General features: G+C 42.4%; 1 protein-coding gene across 1 annotated transcript; it reads left to right on the forward strand.

Annotated features, from left to right (window-relative positions):
* Positions 1-10,766: 10,766 nt before the first annotated feature.
* LOC131218688 (serine/threonine-protein kinase WAG1-like) lies at positions 10,767-12,505 on the forward strand. Its single transcript, XM_058213383.1, has one exon. The coding sequence runs from the start codon at positions 11,049-11,051 to the stop codon at positions 12,396-12,398; it is 1,350 nt and encodes a 449-aa protein (XP_058069366.1). The 5' UTR covers positions 10,767-11,048; the 3' UTR covers positions 12,399-12,505.
* Positions 12,506-16,345: the final 3,840 nt, after the last annotated feature.

Consider the following 16,345-nt stretch of genomic DNA (forward strand, 5'->3'; position numbering starts at 1 on the left):
AATGCTTACTTTTCTTCCGACAACATGTGATGACCCAAACCGTCCATTTAGAACAACTAAACAAAGTTGGTACATAAATAAAAATCTCATTAATTAGACATGTGCATACAATGTTTCTTAGGATCAGTGTTCCATAAATGCAATTTCTAACTCACTCTTGTTGGATGATCTTCAATCACTTACAAGCATTTCAAGGGCTTAATCTACCATTAGGAGTCATGGTTTGGTGATCCAAAATGTTAATATGGTGGAAATCCATGGCTCTGTCGTAAAATCTATAAATAATACATGATATGTTGGCAATATCGAGGAAAACCGTGATAATATCAACGAAAATCGTGACAATATTAATGAAAATCATGCGATATCTTGTGATATATCGCACGATACAAAGGATCCTTATTTTTTTTAATTTTCGAGTGCTTTTTGGGGATTTCATATCGCTTGCATGCGATATCGATATTATCAGCCCATAGTATCGATATTACGAACACTGCGTATGCCAAATATATTGGATTCCATGATTCCAAATAAGCCTTAAGTAGTTCTTCATTGATGGTTGTGGACGGATATCACGATTTTTACATCCAGAAGATGTGCCTAGGCTGTTGGCAGTATACAATAAGATGATTCAGCCCAAAGGTTGTATAGCTTGTTTAATTGATTTTCACTTTGTACACTACAGGTTTAGTAATCCAACTAATATAACTTGGTTGAAAAATCCTAGCTATAGAATATTTACCTTTCATGTGTAAATGGAAACTGAACTTAGTAATTCACCATGATATCAAGGGAAAACACAAATATCAGGTTAATCTCAAACTATATTAACAATTTCTAACATATATTAGCAATAAAAAATAAAAAAATCAACCCCACACCTTACCGGGCAAGTAGAAGAGGGACGACCGGCAGCTACGTGCAGGGCATAGCGATGACGGACGACGGGACGAGTGACAGCCTGGCAGGGACAAGCTGCGACACCGGATGAGTGGCAGGGATGAGCTCCATCACCGGATAGGGCCACCGGACAGGCCACAGGGATAAGCGATAGGGTCTAGCACCGCCGCACAGGGGACAGGGGCGAGTGAGAGAGAGAGGGAAGAAGAGGGACGACCGAACGGGCGCAGAGAGAGAGAGAGAGAGTTTTTTTTTCGAACGCTCGCTGGGAGGGAAGGGTTTGGGCGCTGCTTGAAAAATATGGGTGGGGTAGGGTTTTTTTTTCGGGCGGACTTATATACACGGGTACGAGTCGAGTACCTCTAGACTCGTACTCTACTCGTAATCTAAACGAGTCGTGAAAACCCGCTCATACTCGGCTCTAACTAAGACGAGTCGAGTATTCCAAGTCAAGTCGAGCGAGTACTCGAGCCTTAGTCTGCTCGTGTACAGCTCTAGCCGCGGCGCCGATCGACCATCGGTGACCGTTGAACAGATTCCTAATCATATCTGTCGATCGGCGTATCCAAATGGTGGGCCAATCATGTCCATACGTAGATCATCATTAGGGCTAACTATCCTACGGTGTATATCAATATGTACACCCTATAGTGGGCCTTAGAGGTTAGAAAAACCCTCCCATAGGGCTAGTATAGTAAAAACTCAACACTTGGGGCCATTTGCACCAAATCTGGCATTATAAAAGGGGCTTCTTTTGGGCACCCCTCTTCCCATACGAATTTGCCCCAGAGAAAGGAAAGAGAAAAGAGAGAAAATAGAGAAAGAATAAAGGAAGAAGAGAGGAAGGGAGAGTGAAGAAGGGAGAGAAATGGGTCATAGTTGAAGTGGGGCCTAAAAGAACTCAATTTTGCAACTCCCTACCTCTTCTCCAAGGAAACCCTCCACCACAACCACAAGAATTGCTCCCATTGATTGTATAGGTAAATCCCTCATCCCTTTTTCTTGAAACCCTTGTGTTCAGTGGGGATTTGCGTGGAGTTCTAACATGCAAGTGCTTGCCTCAGGGATTCTGGCTGATCGACACCAAAATACACATTTCTAGGTTATATCCCAAGATCCCAACGATCCATAGGTGCGGACTATTATTTTTAGGTGGCCTAGCAACAATTTTAGTATGAGTCTAATGATTTTGATTGCTTAGATGATGTATTTGGAGGTTCTAGAGAGAACCTAGGGAAGACCTTACCTTGATCCTTTCAATTAATATGGAATAGTGATGGAATGTTTATTGTTGCTCACATGATTGGGTATAAGTTGTTGATTTCATGTCCATGTCTTGTTTGATTCGTGTATCCTCTCAATCAACAAAGAATAGTTATGGAATATTTTTGTCTCCCACATGAATGAGTATAAATTTGATGTTTGCATGTTCATGCCTTGATTGATTCGTGTATGATGCTAATTTATAGTATGTATGATTCATTAACCCTTATGCATTTTGCTCCTATAATATATATGAAAGGCTTAGTTTCCTCACTAACCCACACAACACACATGCACTCGATGTCATGACAATGTTAGCTTTGCTTGGTAGAAAATTTGTGTTCTATGGTGAGAAATATGAATGTGTGATATTGCATATGCTAGGTGATAACCCTGAACGTTGGCATGTTATGGATTACCATCAGGACCCTTGGGTTGGTCAGGAATATGAGGCGAGTGAAGGTGATCCCGTTGGTAGGACTATTCTAAGGCTAAACCTATGGATTTGGGTGAGTGTCTGTGGGCGACAGTAGCTAGACTACATGGGATGCTCGTGCCCGATGTTGCCTGCCATGTGCTTGCTTGAACTCGTGCGGTCTGGTCTACTTACTGAACAACCTTATCTGTTAACTCTGTTTGCTCACCTATGTATGGAACCTGAAACACCCTTTAACTATTGTAGCACATTGCTAACCATTTGAAATCGATCCACCGACTCGTGAGTCGGGCATGGTGGAATGGGACACTGTGTCCGAGTTGTCGGCCTACGCTGGGGTGACGAGCCTCCCCGTAGTGACCACGAGCTATTCCTTTCCTTAGCACTCCCCATGTGCTTGAAGTCAGGGATGAGGAATCCGAAAGAATCAAGGATCGCGGTACCCTGGCCTCGCACGTTAAGGGGTCTTGGCATCGCAACTAGTTAAGGGCATTGACACGTGGGATGTATCAGTTTCCTCAACCTGTTGGATGAATGAGATCAACTAAGAACCTGGCTAACACTATCATATCGCATTGTACTAATTAGGTTGGCGACTCGGCAGTCGAGGTCGCATTGAGGAAGTATTGGTCATACGCGATCGTTAGACGGAGTCGCTTGAGGGAGTGCCGTGGCGAGGGCATACATCATATCATTTTTCATGCACCTGCATTAACAAGATTAGTTAAGTGTTTATGAATGCTTTCATTTCATTAAATTCATAATATAATTGATGTCTGTTATAACTTAAGACTAATAAAACCTACTGAGTTGATCACTCACTCCCACTCTGGAACGGTGTTTTAAAACACCAACCAGAATCTCTCGTAGACGTAGGGGATGCAGAATATGAGAAGCCTGGCGGCGCGAGCCTTGAAGAGGAGGATGAGCTGTCCTATTTCCAGTTGATGGACGGTTCCCCGTCGGCCCAGTAGGCAGGATTTGGCTCACTAAGTAGTGGACTCAGCTCTATTTTTTTGAACATGATAATCTTTTTTATGATTTTGTTGGGCAACGCCTTGTGTGACCCATTTATATTTTTTTGGACTTGTATATATCGATCTCTTCATTTAAGTAAACTAGTTGTGGTTGTGTTTCATGCTCCAAGTAATTCCAAGTTACGCATTTAAACCTAATTAATTATAAAATCATAAAATTAATGATAAGTGATACTCAGAAAATTAGTAGTCAAGTTCATGCGCGACCCCCAATTTTCAGGACGTTGCAGTCCCGTATCAAAAATAAAATGAGAAAAACTACGGTTTATATATAGAAGTGTGTGTAGTATTTTTATTTGAACTTTGGAGATTGAAACACTCAGGTTGCGTGTGCAACCTTGAAATCTATAACGCAATTTTTATGTGATTCAGCCTCATGAAACAAAAATAATTAATTTTAATTTATTTTTTATTTTTTTGGCATTTCCAACACATTTTTCCAACATGGTTAATATAGTGTTGGCATGTCTGAGTTGTACTTGACTAAAGTTCAATTGAATGCTTACGACCATGTACTAAATCAATCATTGGATTAAACTTATACAAATTGTCTCGAATGTCTAACCACCCGTGTAAATCAAGAAATTTATTAAGAAATTTAAAAAGAGAGGGTTAGTTCAATGAATCATTTTTGGCAATTATGAACCTTATGTTTCTTAATAATATGATAATGAATAGAGAGAATAAAAAAACCTAGAGGTTGAATTGACTATTTTAATAGCTATGGTGGAATTCCATGCAATCAGCAAAGAAATAAAATAAACAGAATAATAAAATAAAGATAAATACTTTTAATTTCTTGCATGGAAAAATAACTACTCTTAAGATGAGGAATGGTGGTGATTGTTGTGTAGAGAGATTATGCGTTTGAGAGAATTTCAAACTTTGTATGGGTCTTAATGTGATTCTAATATTTTATTATGCAGAGTTGTGACTGATATATTCAGACCGTGTACATGGCTTTAAGTTACGTTTCAAGGACCATTCACAAGGATTTCCTATGAAATTCCCGCCTAACGATTTTGGATGGGGCCCACTGTAATGTTTGTGAGAAAGCCGTTTTGTTCGTATGTTTTTTATAACTCATTTGTATCCAAAACTTAAATGGACCACACAAGAGGAAATGGTCAAGATTTAGTGACCACAGTTGAAACATTTATATGACCACTAAATTTTTTGGTGTTTTCACTTCATCTTAGTGAAAATGACCTTATAAATGGTTTGAATGGAGTATAAATATCAAGGTGGAGCCTGGGAAGGTTTCATCGGTAGACTTTCCTTTCCCCGTTGTTTCATCTCATATGGCCCACTTGAGTTTTGGATCTTCCTCAAATTTGGTTTTATGCCTTAAAATGAGCTCAAAAAATTAGATAGACAGGTTTTATTTCTCACAAATATCACATTGGGCCGCACCCAGAATCCCAGATCCCATCCCATGCATCTTAAAATTTTCCTTATATTTTTTGCAATTATTTTTCTAACCCACATATGAAACGGCTAGAATTTAAAAAAAAAACAAAAGAAAGTAATCCTTTACATTCATAAAAAAATCCATGATGGGCCCATACAATATATGTATCAAACATTTAATTCGACCTATTTTGTGTAAACAATCTCAACCGTCAAAACAAAATACATCTTATCAGATGGTAAATATAGCTAGATCAGTGAGATTTTTACATGGGGGCCCATCAAATTAGTTTTGAACCAAATGAACAGTACAGATCAATGGATCAGATTATCTAAGCGTCCCATGCAACTAGGAGCACTATAAATTACGGTGCTACGAGAGCACTGGAACTTTTCTCAAGTGAATTAATTAATGAGTTTGGGAATTCGAGAAAGGGTTTGAAGTCGGCTTCGTGTCGGAGTCGGATCCGTCGGGTCTATGACTTTCGGTCCCTATTATTATTAACATAATGAAGTTTGCTAGGTCCACACGCATGTACGCTTTTCCAATCTACTCGCCACCTCAGGTGCAAGTGTAAAACGAGGGTGAAAGATCCAAGCCGCCCATCTGGTGGTTCCATGTGGCCAGATGATCTGAACCCAAAATCAAATTGGTTCCTTTGCAACGCTTAGAAATCTCATCCCAGATTCCTTACAATCGTAACCATGGCCCAGTTTACGACTGGACCTGCTAGTTCTTGGTCCTGGGTATTTATGATGGGACCCACCTTATGAACAGCCTGGATCTCGTATCTTTGAACCGTGTTGGCAGTGAGCACATGGTTGCGTGTACCACGACGGTGTCGCTCTTACACTGGGGCCCACCTTGATGCATATATTATAAATCCACGCCGTCCATCCATTTTTTTCAGATCATTTTAGATAAAAATACCAAAAATAAAGAAGAATTAGTTATCTGGTGGACCATCCTATAAGAAACAGTGGTGATTGACCATCAATGGGACATAAAAGTTTTGGATTAAGATGATGATATTTGTTTTTTTCCCTTAATCTAGGTTTACGTGACCTTATAAAAAGGTTGGATGGAAAATAAACATTACAGAAACATTACACTGGGCCCCAGGAAGTCTTTAATGGTAATACATTCAATCAACACTGTTTCCTATTCTGTGGTCTACATGATAATTAGATCTTCTTACAATTTTGTCTCATTTTCTAAAATAATATGGGAAAGAGGATGGACGGTGTGGATATATAATATATACATCAAGGTGGGGACCACCACAAGAACCGTACCGTCTTGTGTGTCGACGCGGCCGAACCTAATCCGCTCTCTCGACGCGGATTGCGTCCTACCCCCGCCTAGACGGTAATAAGTCCGGGCAGGGCTCTGTGGGGCCCACCTTGATCTAAGTGTTTTATCCACACTGTGCATCGTTTTTCTCAGATCATTTTAAGTCATGATACAAAAAATGAGGCCGGTCCAAGTCTCAATTGGACCATAAAGTGGGGATTGAACGTCCACCATTAAAAGTTCTTGGGAGCTGGAGAAGTTTCGGATTAAGATTATATTTTTTTTTTCACTTCAGCCACGTCTACATGACCTTATTAATAGGTTGGAATGTAAAAAAACATCACATTGACCCTTAGAAAGGTTTCAACGGTGGGAGTCATTATCACTGCAGCTTCCTTTGGTGTGGTCGGCTGAAGCTTTGGACCTATCCCATTTTTTTTTGTTATAATTTAAAATTGTCTAATAAAATCTATGAACGGACTAGATAAAACATTCAAATCACAGTGGGCCCGGGGTAGGACGCAATCCGCGTCCGGAAGGGAAAACGCGTGTATTAATTACGTATTAATTGCCCTTTCTTCACTCGGTTTCGTGCGTTTTAAGTGAGGGTATATTGGTCAAAGTAATTTTAAGAGAAGGTTCTGTTTTGCATGCGAGGAATATGATTTACGTTGTTTCTGTCAACGAAGATAGCATGTTCGTAGTCCGCGGACTACTGAAGTAAATTTGTAGTATGCTAGATGGGCCATATATATATGGATGATCTTAACCGTTCAATACGTGTCCCGGAATTAATATACCATATAAAATTGATTGATGCACGTCAAATCACAGGTATCCAACGGTTTACATTCAACTCCACTTTTGGAATGGCATGGATCATCGTTAAGAAAAAGGGAACGTTCATGGGCTAACCATGGTGGGCCCTTACACCTCAATCGGATCTTAAGTTGATACACGTAAAGTAGATGGTAGACTACGATTCAGTAGTCGTAGGATTACCTGCCTTTTACCTGTCAAAGGAAAGAAAATTAAAATGGTGCATTAGGCAAGCGCTCCAAATTCCGGCGCAGAGCGTATACACCATTGACTTGGTATATTTACTCCTCTCTTTGCCCCATTTGATCATGTTATGGTGAATTTTGGATGTAAACTGAAAACCTATGTAAACGATCATTATTCTAGACCATCCCATTTGATGGAGTATCGATATCAGACCAATCCGACGGTTCAGATTATCCTTTGAACTTCTCTTTGGACCGACGGTCGTGATTCTCAATGATAGACCCAAGCAAATGCTCGATCAGATGTTTGGAATTTTTGAATTGGGCTATGGCCAAGCTGGCCTAGCTATGTGATCTGGATAATAGTGTGGTCAGTGGTTCGCCAATGGCTTAGATGACTATACACCAAGTTTTGGTGTATATATTTGATATAAAGGTCATATAGAAGGATCAAATGTGATTTCAACGTCTGTGGGGCCCACCGTGATGGGTGCATCAGATCCACCCGTTCATGAAGTGTCCACTTCCATGTTAAGAAACTAGGCAAAAAATCAGCATGATAGGAAACTCAAATAGGCCACACCAGAAGTGACAGATGGGGAGGGATGATTAGCCAATAAAAATCTTCCATGCTATTTTGTGGGCCCACCATGTACATTCTATCCAATCCATTCATCATATGGATACCATCAGGATGAAGGAAAAAAACCAAACATCAAACATGTCCAAAACTAAGGTAGGCCACACCAAGTGAATTTACAGGTTTTATTCATGATTTTAACTTTCCCTTAGGTGTGGTCCACCCAGGTGTTTCACCAGACTGATTTTTGGGCTCAATGGTGATCTCGAGGTGGTACACCAGAAGGACAGAACAGATTTCGTGCATACTTTACGGTGGGCCCCACAGAAATCGATACTCCTGGATTTGGATCTCGGTTTGACGATTCATCCGGATCTCTACTCGACTCGAATCCGAACGAATCGGGACTCCGGACCCAAGTATCACGGACGCGGATTGCGTCCTAACTCCTACCCCCGCCCGGACAGTAATCCGTCCGGGCAGGGCTCTGTGGGGCCCAGCATGATTTAAGTATTTTATCTACGCCGTTTATCGTTTTTCTCATATCATTTTAAGATATGAGAAAAAAAATGAGTTATGTAAAGATTTTAAGTGGACCACAAAGTGGGGATTGAACGTACACCATTAAAAATTTCTTGGGAGCTGGAGAAGTTTCGGATCAATATTATATTTGTTTTTTCACTTCATCCACGTCTACATGACCTTATGAATAGGTTGGATGGCGAAAAAAACATCACGGTGGCCCTTAGAAAGGTTTCAACGGTGGATGTAATTATCACTGTAGCTTCCTTTGGTGTGGTCCACTGGAGATGTGGACGTACTTCATTTTCAAGATAATCCCTTAAAATGATCTGATAAAAGTAATGAACGGCGTGGATAAAACACTTACATCACGGTGGGCCCCACAGGGCCCTGCCGTCGGTTGGATGTAATCCGCGTCGAAACATAACGGCTCTTAGGGACAGTTTGGGCGATGGGATTAGAAGGGATTAGGTGGGATGGGATTCACATTAAATGAAATTGCATTGGGTCCGTGCCAATTCCACTCTATGTTTGGGAAGTTGTGTAGGTTCCAACATGATGTGTAGGCTATATCAACACTGTTCACCCATTTATCAAGATTATTTTAAAACATTGGCCAAAAAATCAGGTAAATATAAAGCTCAAGTGGGCCCCACCATAGAAAGCAACAGGGATTGTATATTTACCGTTGAAAACTTCTTCGGGGATACATAAGTTTTGGATCTATCTCATTTTTAGGCCCATGCCATAAGAAGAAGTTACAAAACAAATAAACAGTCTAGATATAACACATGTGTGTTATTCACGGTCATTTCAAATGATGGTGAGTATATCCATTCAATGTACCACCGGATTATTAACAAAGCATGGCATTAATTTTATCCTATGGCCAGAGGGGACAATCCCTGCCATTGGTAATAATTATGTTTTTTGAATCCATCCCACCTAATCCCTTCTAATCCCACCGCCCAAACTTACCCTCAGCATTGAAGTAATTTGGGGAGTTTTACTCAAGAGGAATTTATCCTGTTGCTGAATCCATACCGTTCATCCAAGAGTTATGCCTTATTTTCTTCTTGACATGGCCCATCCACTGCGGTTCCCATGTCAACAGTCTGGATTACCTAACCAAGCGCTCCTCCTGTCTGTGGATACTGGATAAACACGGACCGTTGATCACAAAACCATCAGTTATTAGATGTGCTGGCAGAGTGACCATCCGGCATCCACCAGGGAAATCATGGGCCTTACTGGGGGTGGGGCATGATCCAAGAATCGCATTGATAAGATGATCTTAACCGTCCAACGGACATTAGGAGCACCATAACGTAGTGGTCTTCTGGATCACTGTACATCTTCTCCGGTCAAATAGTAGAAAATGACAGCGGTACTTATCTCAGGGACATTTATGTCTTTCCAGCAGCATTTATCGTGTGAATACTAAAGAAAGTCGTTGACTTGGAAAGGGTGCATTTTATACTCACGGAAAGATGGGCGAAAGGAAAATGATAGTCCTACGGACCACCAGTATTCGGTCCCTCCACCCCACATAATTAAAATATATCAATGATCTGATCCGTTCATCAGGTATAAAACACCGTAGATTGCAAAATATTATGATGATGCACTTAAAATATAGTTCTTTGAAAAACATGTACTAGCCTTAAAACTAACGGTTGATATTACATATGTGAAAGTCCTTTCTAACAAAGAAAGAAGCTTTCAATACGTTGGCGCGCGATCCAATGGTGTACAGGTAGCTTACGGTGGTACTTCGCAGATGTGGGGCCCACGTGATGCAGGTATATAATCCTACCCGTACATCAAATACATCAGCGAATTTCACACTCGGAGCCCAAGGATAAGACTCATCAGTTAATCAGGTGGGCCACAACATTGGTATGAGTTAGGAAGTAAGGCCTACCCTTGATTTGGGTGAGGGCCCACCATTTTGTGTCTACTGAATCTAGGCTGTTTCGACCCTTCATCTAGCCTTAATGAATGGTCAGACCGAAACGCAGGCTGTATTTTTTAATGTTTTTTTCCTTGCCAGTGCAAATGAAGGGTGGATGTCCTCTCTCACAACATTCCCTCTGTTGTGGCCCTACTGAGAATTGGATCGGTCTGATTTTTGGTGCCATATGGAAATATATGGTGATTTATCTGATGGACGGGTTGGATGACTTTCATACATCACGTGGGCCCCACATCTTCCTGGTATCACTATAGCACTTTATCTTTCAAGAATTTTATATGAATTCACTAGATTAACGGCTACGATTTCCAACGATGGGCCATGGATAGTATATATCTTGGGGGAGCAAAACTCTTGCATGCTCCCAACGAGTACCAAACCATTACCCCGAAAGATCCCAAGTATTACGGAACTACCCCTCTCCGGGTCTCCTTTACCGGAAGTAATTTAACCACCGACAAGTAGCCGTTACCTCCTCTCACCTTCCCCTCTTCACAGCTTCCCATACAAAAGACGCTGCTTAGAACGCCACGTCAGCAGTAACTATCCAAATTACCAAAATACCCTTCTTTCTCCCCCCTTTAAAAACCTTCGTCTGTTGTCCTCCCCACCAAAATTTCAGACGCCATGGACGAGAATGCCCTCTTCCCTGATTCCGACCTCGACTTCAGCTTCACCAGCTGCGCCTCCAACACCTCCACCGACCGTACATTCGCATCTTCAAGCGCTCGCAGTAGCAGCGTCAGCTTCACCGACCGGCCCCACGCCCTCCCGGCGGCCGGAACACGCCACCCCCACCGGAGATCTGACCCACGTTGGTCCGCGGTCCTCGCCGCCACCCGCATCTCCCCCGACGGCACCCTCCGCCTCCGCGACCTCGAGCTCGTCCGCCACGTTGGCAGCGGCAACCTCGGCCGCGTCTACCTCTGCCGCCTGAGAGACGCGCCGGACGGTTGCAGCCCGTCCTTCGCGCTGAAGGTCGTGGACAGGGACGCCCTCACGCCAAAGAAGCTCTCCCACGTGCAGGCCGAGGCGCACGTACTGTCGACGCTCGATCACCCCTTCCTCCCGACGCTGTACGCGCATCTCGAGGTCTCGCACTACACGTGCCTCCTCATCGATTTCTGCTCGGGCGGAGACCTCCATGCTCTGCTGCGGAGGCAACCGGGGAACAGGCTGCCTGTCGAGTCCGTACGGTTCTACGCGGCCGAGGTCCTGGTGGCGCTCGAGTACCTGCACGCGATGGGGGTGGTTTACCGGGACCTGAAACCGGAGAACGTGCTGCTGAGGGAGGACGGCCACATCATGCTGTCGGATTTCGATCTCTGCTTCAAGGCCGATGTGGACCCCACCTTGCTGAAAACGATGGATGTGGGGCCCACCAGATCACGGTACGGATGCTTCGGGGGGAGTGCTGACGTGGACGTCGGGATTGAGTTCGTGGCGGAGCCGACGAAGGCGTTCTCGAAGTCGTGCGTTGGGACCCACGAATACCTTGCGCCGGAGCTAGTTAACGGTAACGGTCACGGTAACGGCGTCGACTGGTGGGCGTTCGGGGTTTTCGTGTACGAGCTGCTGTACGGACGGACACCGTTTAAGGGAGGGAGTAAGGAGGCCACCCTGCGCAATATAGCATCGGCCAAGGGGGTGAGGTTTACTGCTGACGTGGCGGGGGAGGCAGGTGGGGAACTGGTGGCCGAGGCGCGGGACCTGATCGAGCAGCTGCTGGTGAGGGACCCCAAAAGGAGGCTAGGATGCGCCAGGGGTGCGACGGAGGTTAAGCGGCACCCGTTCTTTGAAGGGATCAAGTGGCCGTTGATACGGTGCTATCCTGCGCCGGGAGTGCGCAGGAGGAGCACGCGTGATGCGCACGTGGGTGGGAGGAGGGAGGGAAATAAGAGGTGGAGTTGGATGAGGTTGGGGTATTTCGGTAAAAAAGGGTTCATGCATGGGTTAAAAGGCAGGAAATTGGTGTGATTTTATTTTATTTTATTTTATTTTTGTATTTATTACACTCGGATTTTGTGTAAAAATGAGGAGAGACTCGCTATAATTTTTGTAAAAATGTGGTATATTTTTGTCAATTTTGTGGTACGTTGAAACTTTGTGTGCAAATATTTTGTACGGCAGTGAGAAGATTTTTTGAGTCAGTGGGCCATGGGGCCATAATCTAAAAGATACACCGTCTGGATGGTCCTGATCAATTGATTGATGGCTTGTTTTTGGACGGCCACCAGACATTGAGAAAAAGGTATGCAATTTGAGGAGAGTGGATTAGGTGCAACCATTACCGTGAAGCCCACCATGATGCATGTATTCTATATCCACGCCGTCCATCCATTTTGCCACATCATGTTAGGGCATGAGCCCAAAAATGAAGTAGGTTCAATTTTCAGGTGGACCCGACCATAAGAAACAGTGGTGATTGACCATTGCTGGGCCACATAAGTTTCGGATCAACAGGTTGGATGGTAGACATTACTGAATCATTTCGGCAGGCCCTACAAAGTTTTTAATGGTAGGGTGTTCACTCACCATCGTTTCCTTTAGTATGGTCCACCTGAGCAATGGATCTGCTATTTTTTCTTTGGACCCATGTCCTAGGAAAAACTGATGAACGGTGTGGATATAGAAGAAATATATCAAGGTGGGCCCCACAGTATGGGCTGTGCCATCTTGGGTGAGGCCGGGCCGCAACTAATCCGCTCCCAATTTGGGGGCCTATAACATTCTACATATGATTTTTGGGCCATGGTTCTTCAATCTCTGTTGTGTTGATTAATGGGCGTATGCATTTAGATACAATTAGTTGGGGTGTGGGGCCCACCATAGTCTATCCATGCAATCCAACGGCTCAAACATGGTTGACCTATATTGAAATTGATATGGTCCAAAAATCATGCCGATCCAACCCAGGCCATCACAAGAATTTTGGAGGCTTTTGGCTATTGTCTACTGTTGTCCTACTGTTGTCCATTGCACTCTATCTTACGTGTGCTAGTGTTGAAGCGGCCCCATTGGATTGACTGGGTATCCACGTTGGGCCCACTTTTTCATATAAAAAGCAATCACGTTTGGGAAAAAAAAAACCACTAGTTAATAAAAAAAATTAAAATTCCATCTACCTTACAAAATATGAAATAGTCTTTTTCTTTTTTGGCTTTCTTGATGTTCTAATTATTTTAATTAAAGTTTACACACACACACATACACACCAAGCTGTGTGAGCCCCTTTTTTCACTATTTCATTTTATATCAAATTTATAAGTGTATTTTTAAAAATTGAGAACAAATTACATACAAACATTTTATACTAATTTTTGTTCTTTGTTGACACATTACAATCCGGACCATTCATCACATGGGACACTTCTTTGATTGGTTGATTTTAAAATTCCATCTTACAAAGTTTGGGCCTTGGGCAAGTCTTTGCAAAGTAAGCTTAATCCTTAAGTTACTTAGTGCAATAAGTTATTTAAATGGGTCTTGCATCTGTCTATTTATTTATTTATTTATTGTTGGTTGTGTGATATCTATTATAATATTTTTATGTTATGATAATCTGGCTGCAAATCAAACATACTTAATTATTTAACGAGCTATACTGTAGAAAATAATTGACAACCATAAAGAGAACATCTAAAACATGCAATAATCTGCATGATAGTTAGATAGGTATGTTTTTTTTATTGTGCCCAACACTAGTAATAGTTTGAACCTTAAGGCCTGTTTGGCCGGCCAGATTGAACGGGATTAGGATGGATGGGATCAATTTTCAGGTAATGATGGTGATGCCGGTGGATTGGTTTAAGATCCATGGGTTTGCCATATCCTGGGACAAGTTCACTCTATTTGGCACATTTGACATATATCGGGATTTTATCTTTCAATTCCTTCCAATCTGTCTGTCTAAACACGCCCCAGGCCCGATTGAATGAGATTAGGAGGAATGTGATCAATTTTAAGATAATGATGGTGATGTCAGTGGATTGGTTTAAGATTCATGGGTTTGCTATATCATGGGACAAGTTCACGCGGTTTGTTTGGCATGTGGCATATCCCGGGATTTTACCATCCAATCCCTTCCAATCCATATGTCCAAACACCCCTTTAATGGACAAGTTTAATACTACACATGCCTTGGATAAGCTCATTACACATGGACCTGCTGAGGAACTAGGCCTATGTCTTGTAATCCCATAGACAAAAGCTATGTGCGCCCACAAGATGCTATCACTTTGATTGGGTTCGAAATTTAGAGAAATTTAAAACTCTTGCAGACCATGCCACAAGAAATAGTTTGATTGGAAATATCCACTGTTGAAATCTTAATAAAGTTTACTATGATGTTTATATGTTATTCAAACCATTAGTATCGTCATGCAAAAAATATCTAAACTAACCTGTTGTACAAAACATATAATTGATCATGAATGGTGTATATGAACTGATTTGGTTAAGGATCATTTTTAGGACTCCTTAAACTATCGGTGCCTCAATTGTGAGGTGAGTCGACCTTGAAGGGCCAACACCGAGTTGAACTACTCAAGAGCAAAGCTCAACAACAGGACTTTCATGCCAAGCTCTTCAAATCAACCCCGACCTAAGAAGCGAGATATTCGGTGAGAATCGTGCCTATAGATAGAGAAATGATAGATATTATGAACTCTAATTAAAGATCACATTGATTGATTGAAGGTGGGCTCGGCGATATTTTAGAAAACAAATCTTCAGTCAAATAAATACCCTTTAGCATATCCCCTGTATACTGCCGGGGTACAATAATCAGATGCACTTCGATAAGATACGTTTTCTCATGAGTCACCTAAGTATACCCGCAGCCATTGGAGGGGGTAAGCAAAAAATCTCAACTCAAGTTGTATTTCTAATACACCCACAATGTTTTCAACGGCGAGTATTCAATAAATGTTGTTTCATGTGGTGTGGTCCATAGGAGTTTTTGATGTGCTTGTTTTTTGGAGTTCTATCATGTTGTGGTCTTGCAAAATTGATGGACGGAGTGGATTTGGAGCTTCATGTGCCAGGCAATCTGCCTCCATTCAATTGATGCCATGTTTGAAATACGTGTCATCCATGAGGCAAGGCATTAATCCAAAATTTACCGTACAATCGATTGTCCATCCGTTGGATGGCTCGTGCGGTGGAATTACAGTTAGCTTATCCCAACCGCTTGATGGATTGCCCAGCTTTTGGACGCTCAATAATGGGCCACGAAAGTTTCATTGATCTAAACTTTAGGGGCATCTGATCAGTGTGAATTTTGGACGAGGTGTCATCCAAGGGGCAAAAGATGCATCAGACGGTCGGGATGGATGATCATATCAAATGATGTAGGTTAGATGAGGTCACCAAGGTGATGTACGGTTAGGAAAGCCCGTACGTATGAGATGTATGTTAGTGAAGGTTCTAAAGGTGCTTCCAATCCCATTCATGTGGGGCCCAGTTCATCTGGGACGGACGATTGATTGATCAGGCCTCTGGATATGATAGGCCCACCTTTGACTGATTGACTTGAAAGTAAACCATGGTTGTATTTTGGTTTCGTTAATTGACTATTTCTGGGCCACCCAATGAACGGTTGGGATCTTCCAATCTTCTTAACACAACAAACTATGGGCCCACATGTACGGGCTTGAGAGCACCGGCAAGCTGTAGAAGCGGCTTCAAATACTCTGCAGCTTCACGCAATTGGCATTATACAGGCTCAATCAAATGTTTGTAGGATGCCTTAAATCCGTACAAGTGAGGCCCACTATTCAGTGATCCAAACCGTTGATACGATGGATGTTACCTTGGATGGCTATACTTGAAAAACATCTCCAGGATTGGAAAGATCTTGACTCTTCAATAATTTTCAGTCGAGAGGAAAAATACCGGTTCCGTTTCAACCAAAAGAAAGGCCA

The sequence above is a fragment of the Magnolia sinica genome, chromosome 11 (genome assembly GCF_029962835.1).
Source record: "Magnolia sinica isolate HGM2019 chromosome 11, MsV1, whole genome shotgun sequence".
NCBI classification, from domain to species: domain Eukaryota; kingdom Viridiplantae; phylum Streptophyta; class Magnoliopsida; order Magnoliales; family Magnoliaceae; genus Magnolia; species Magnolia sinica.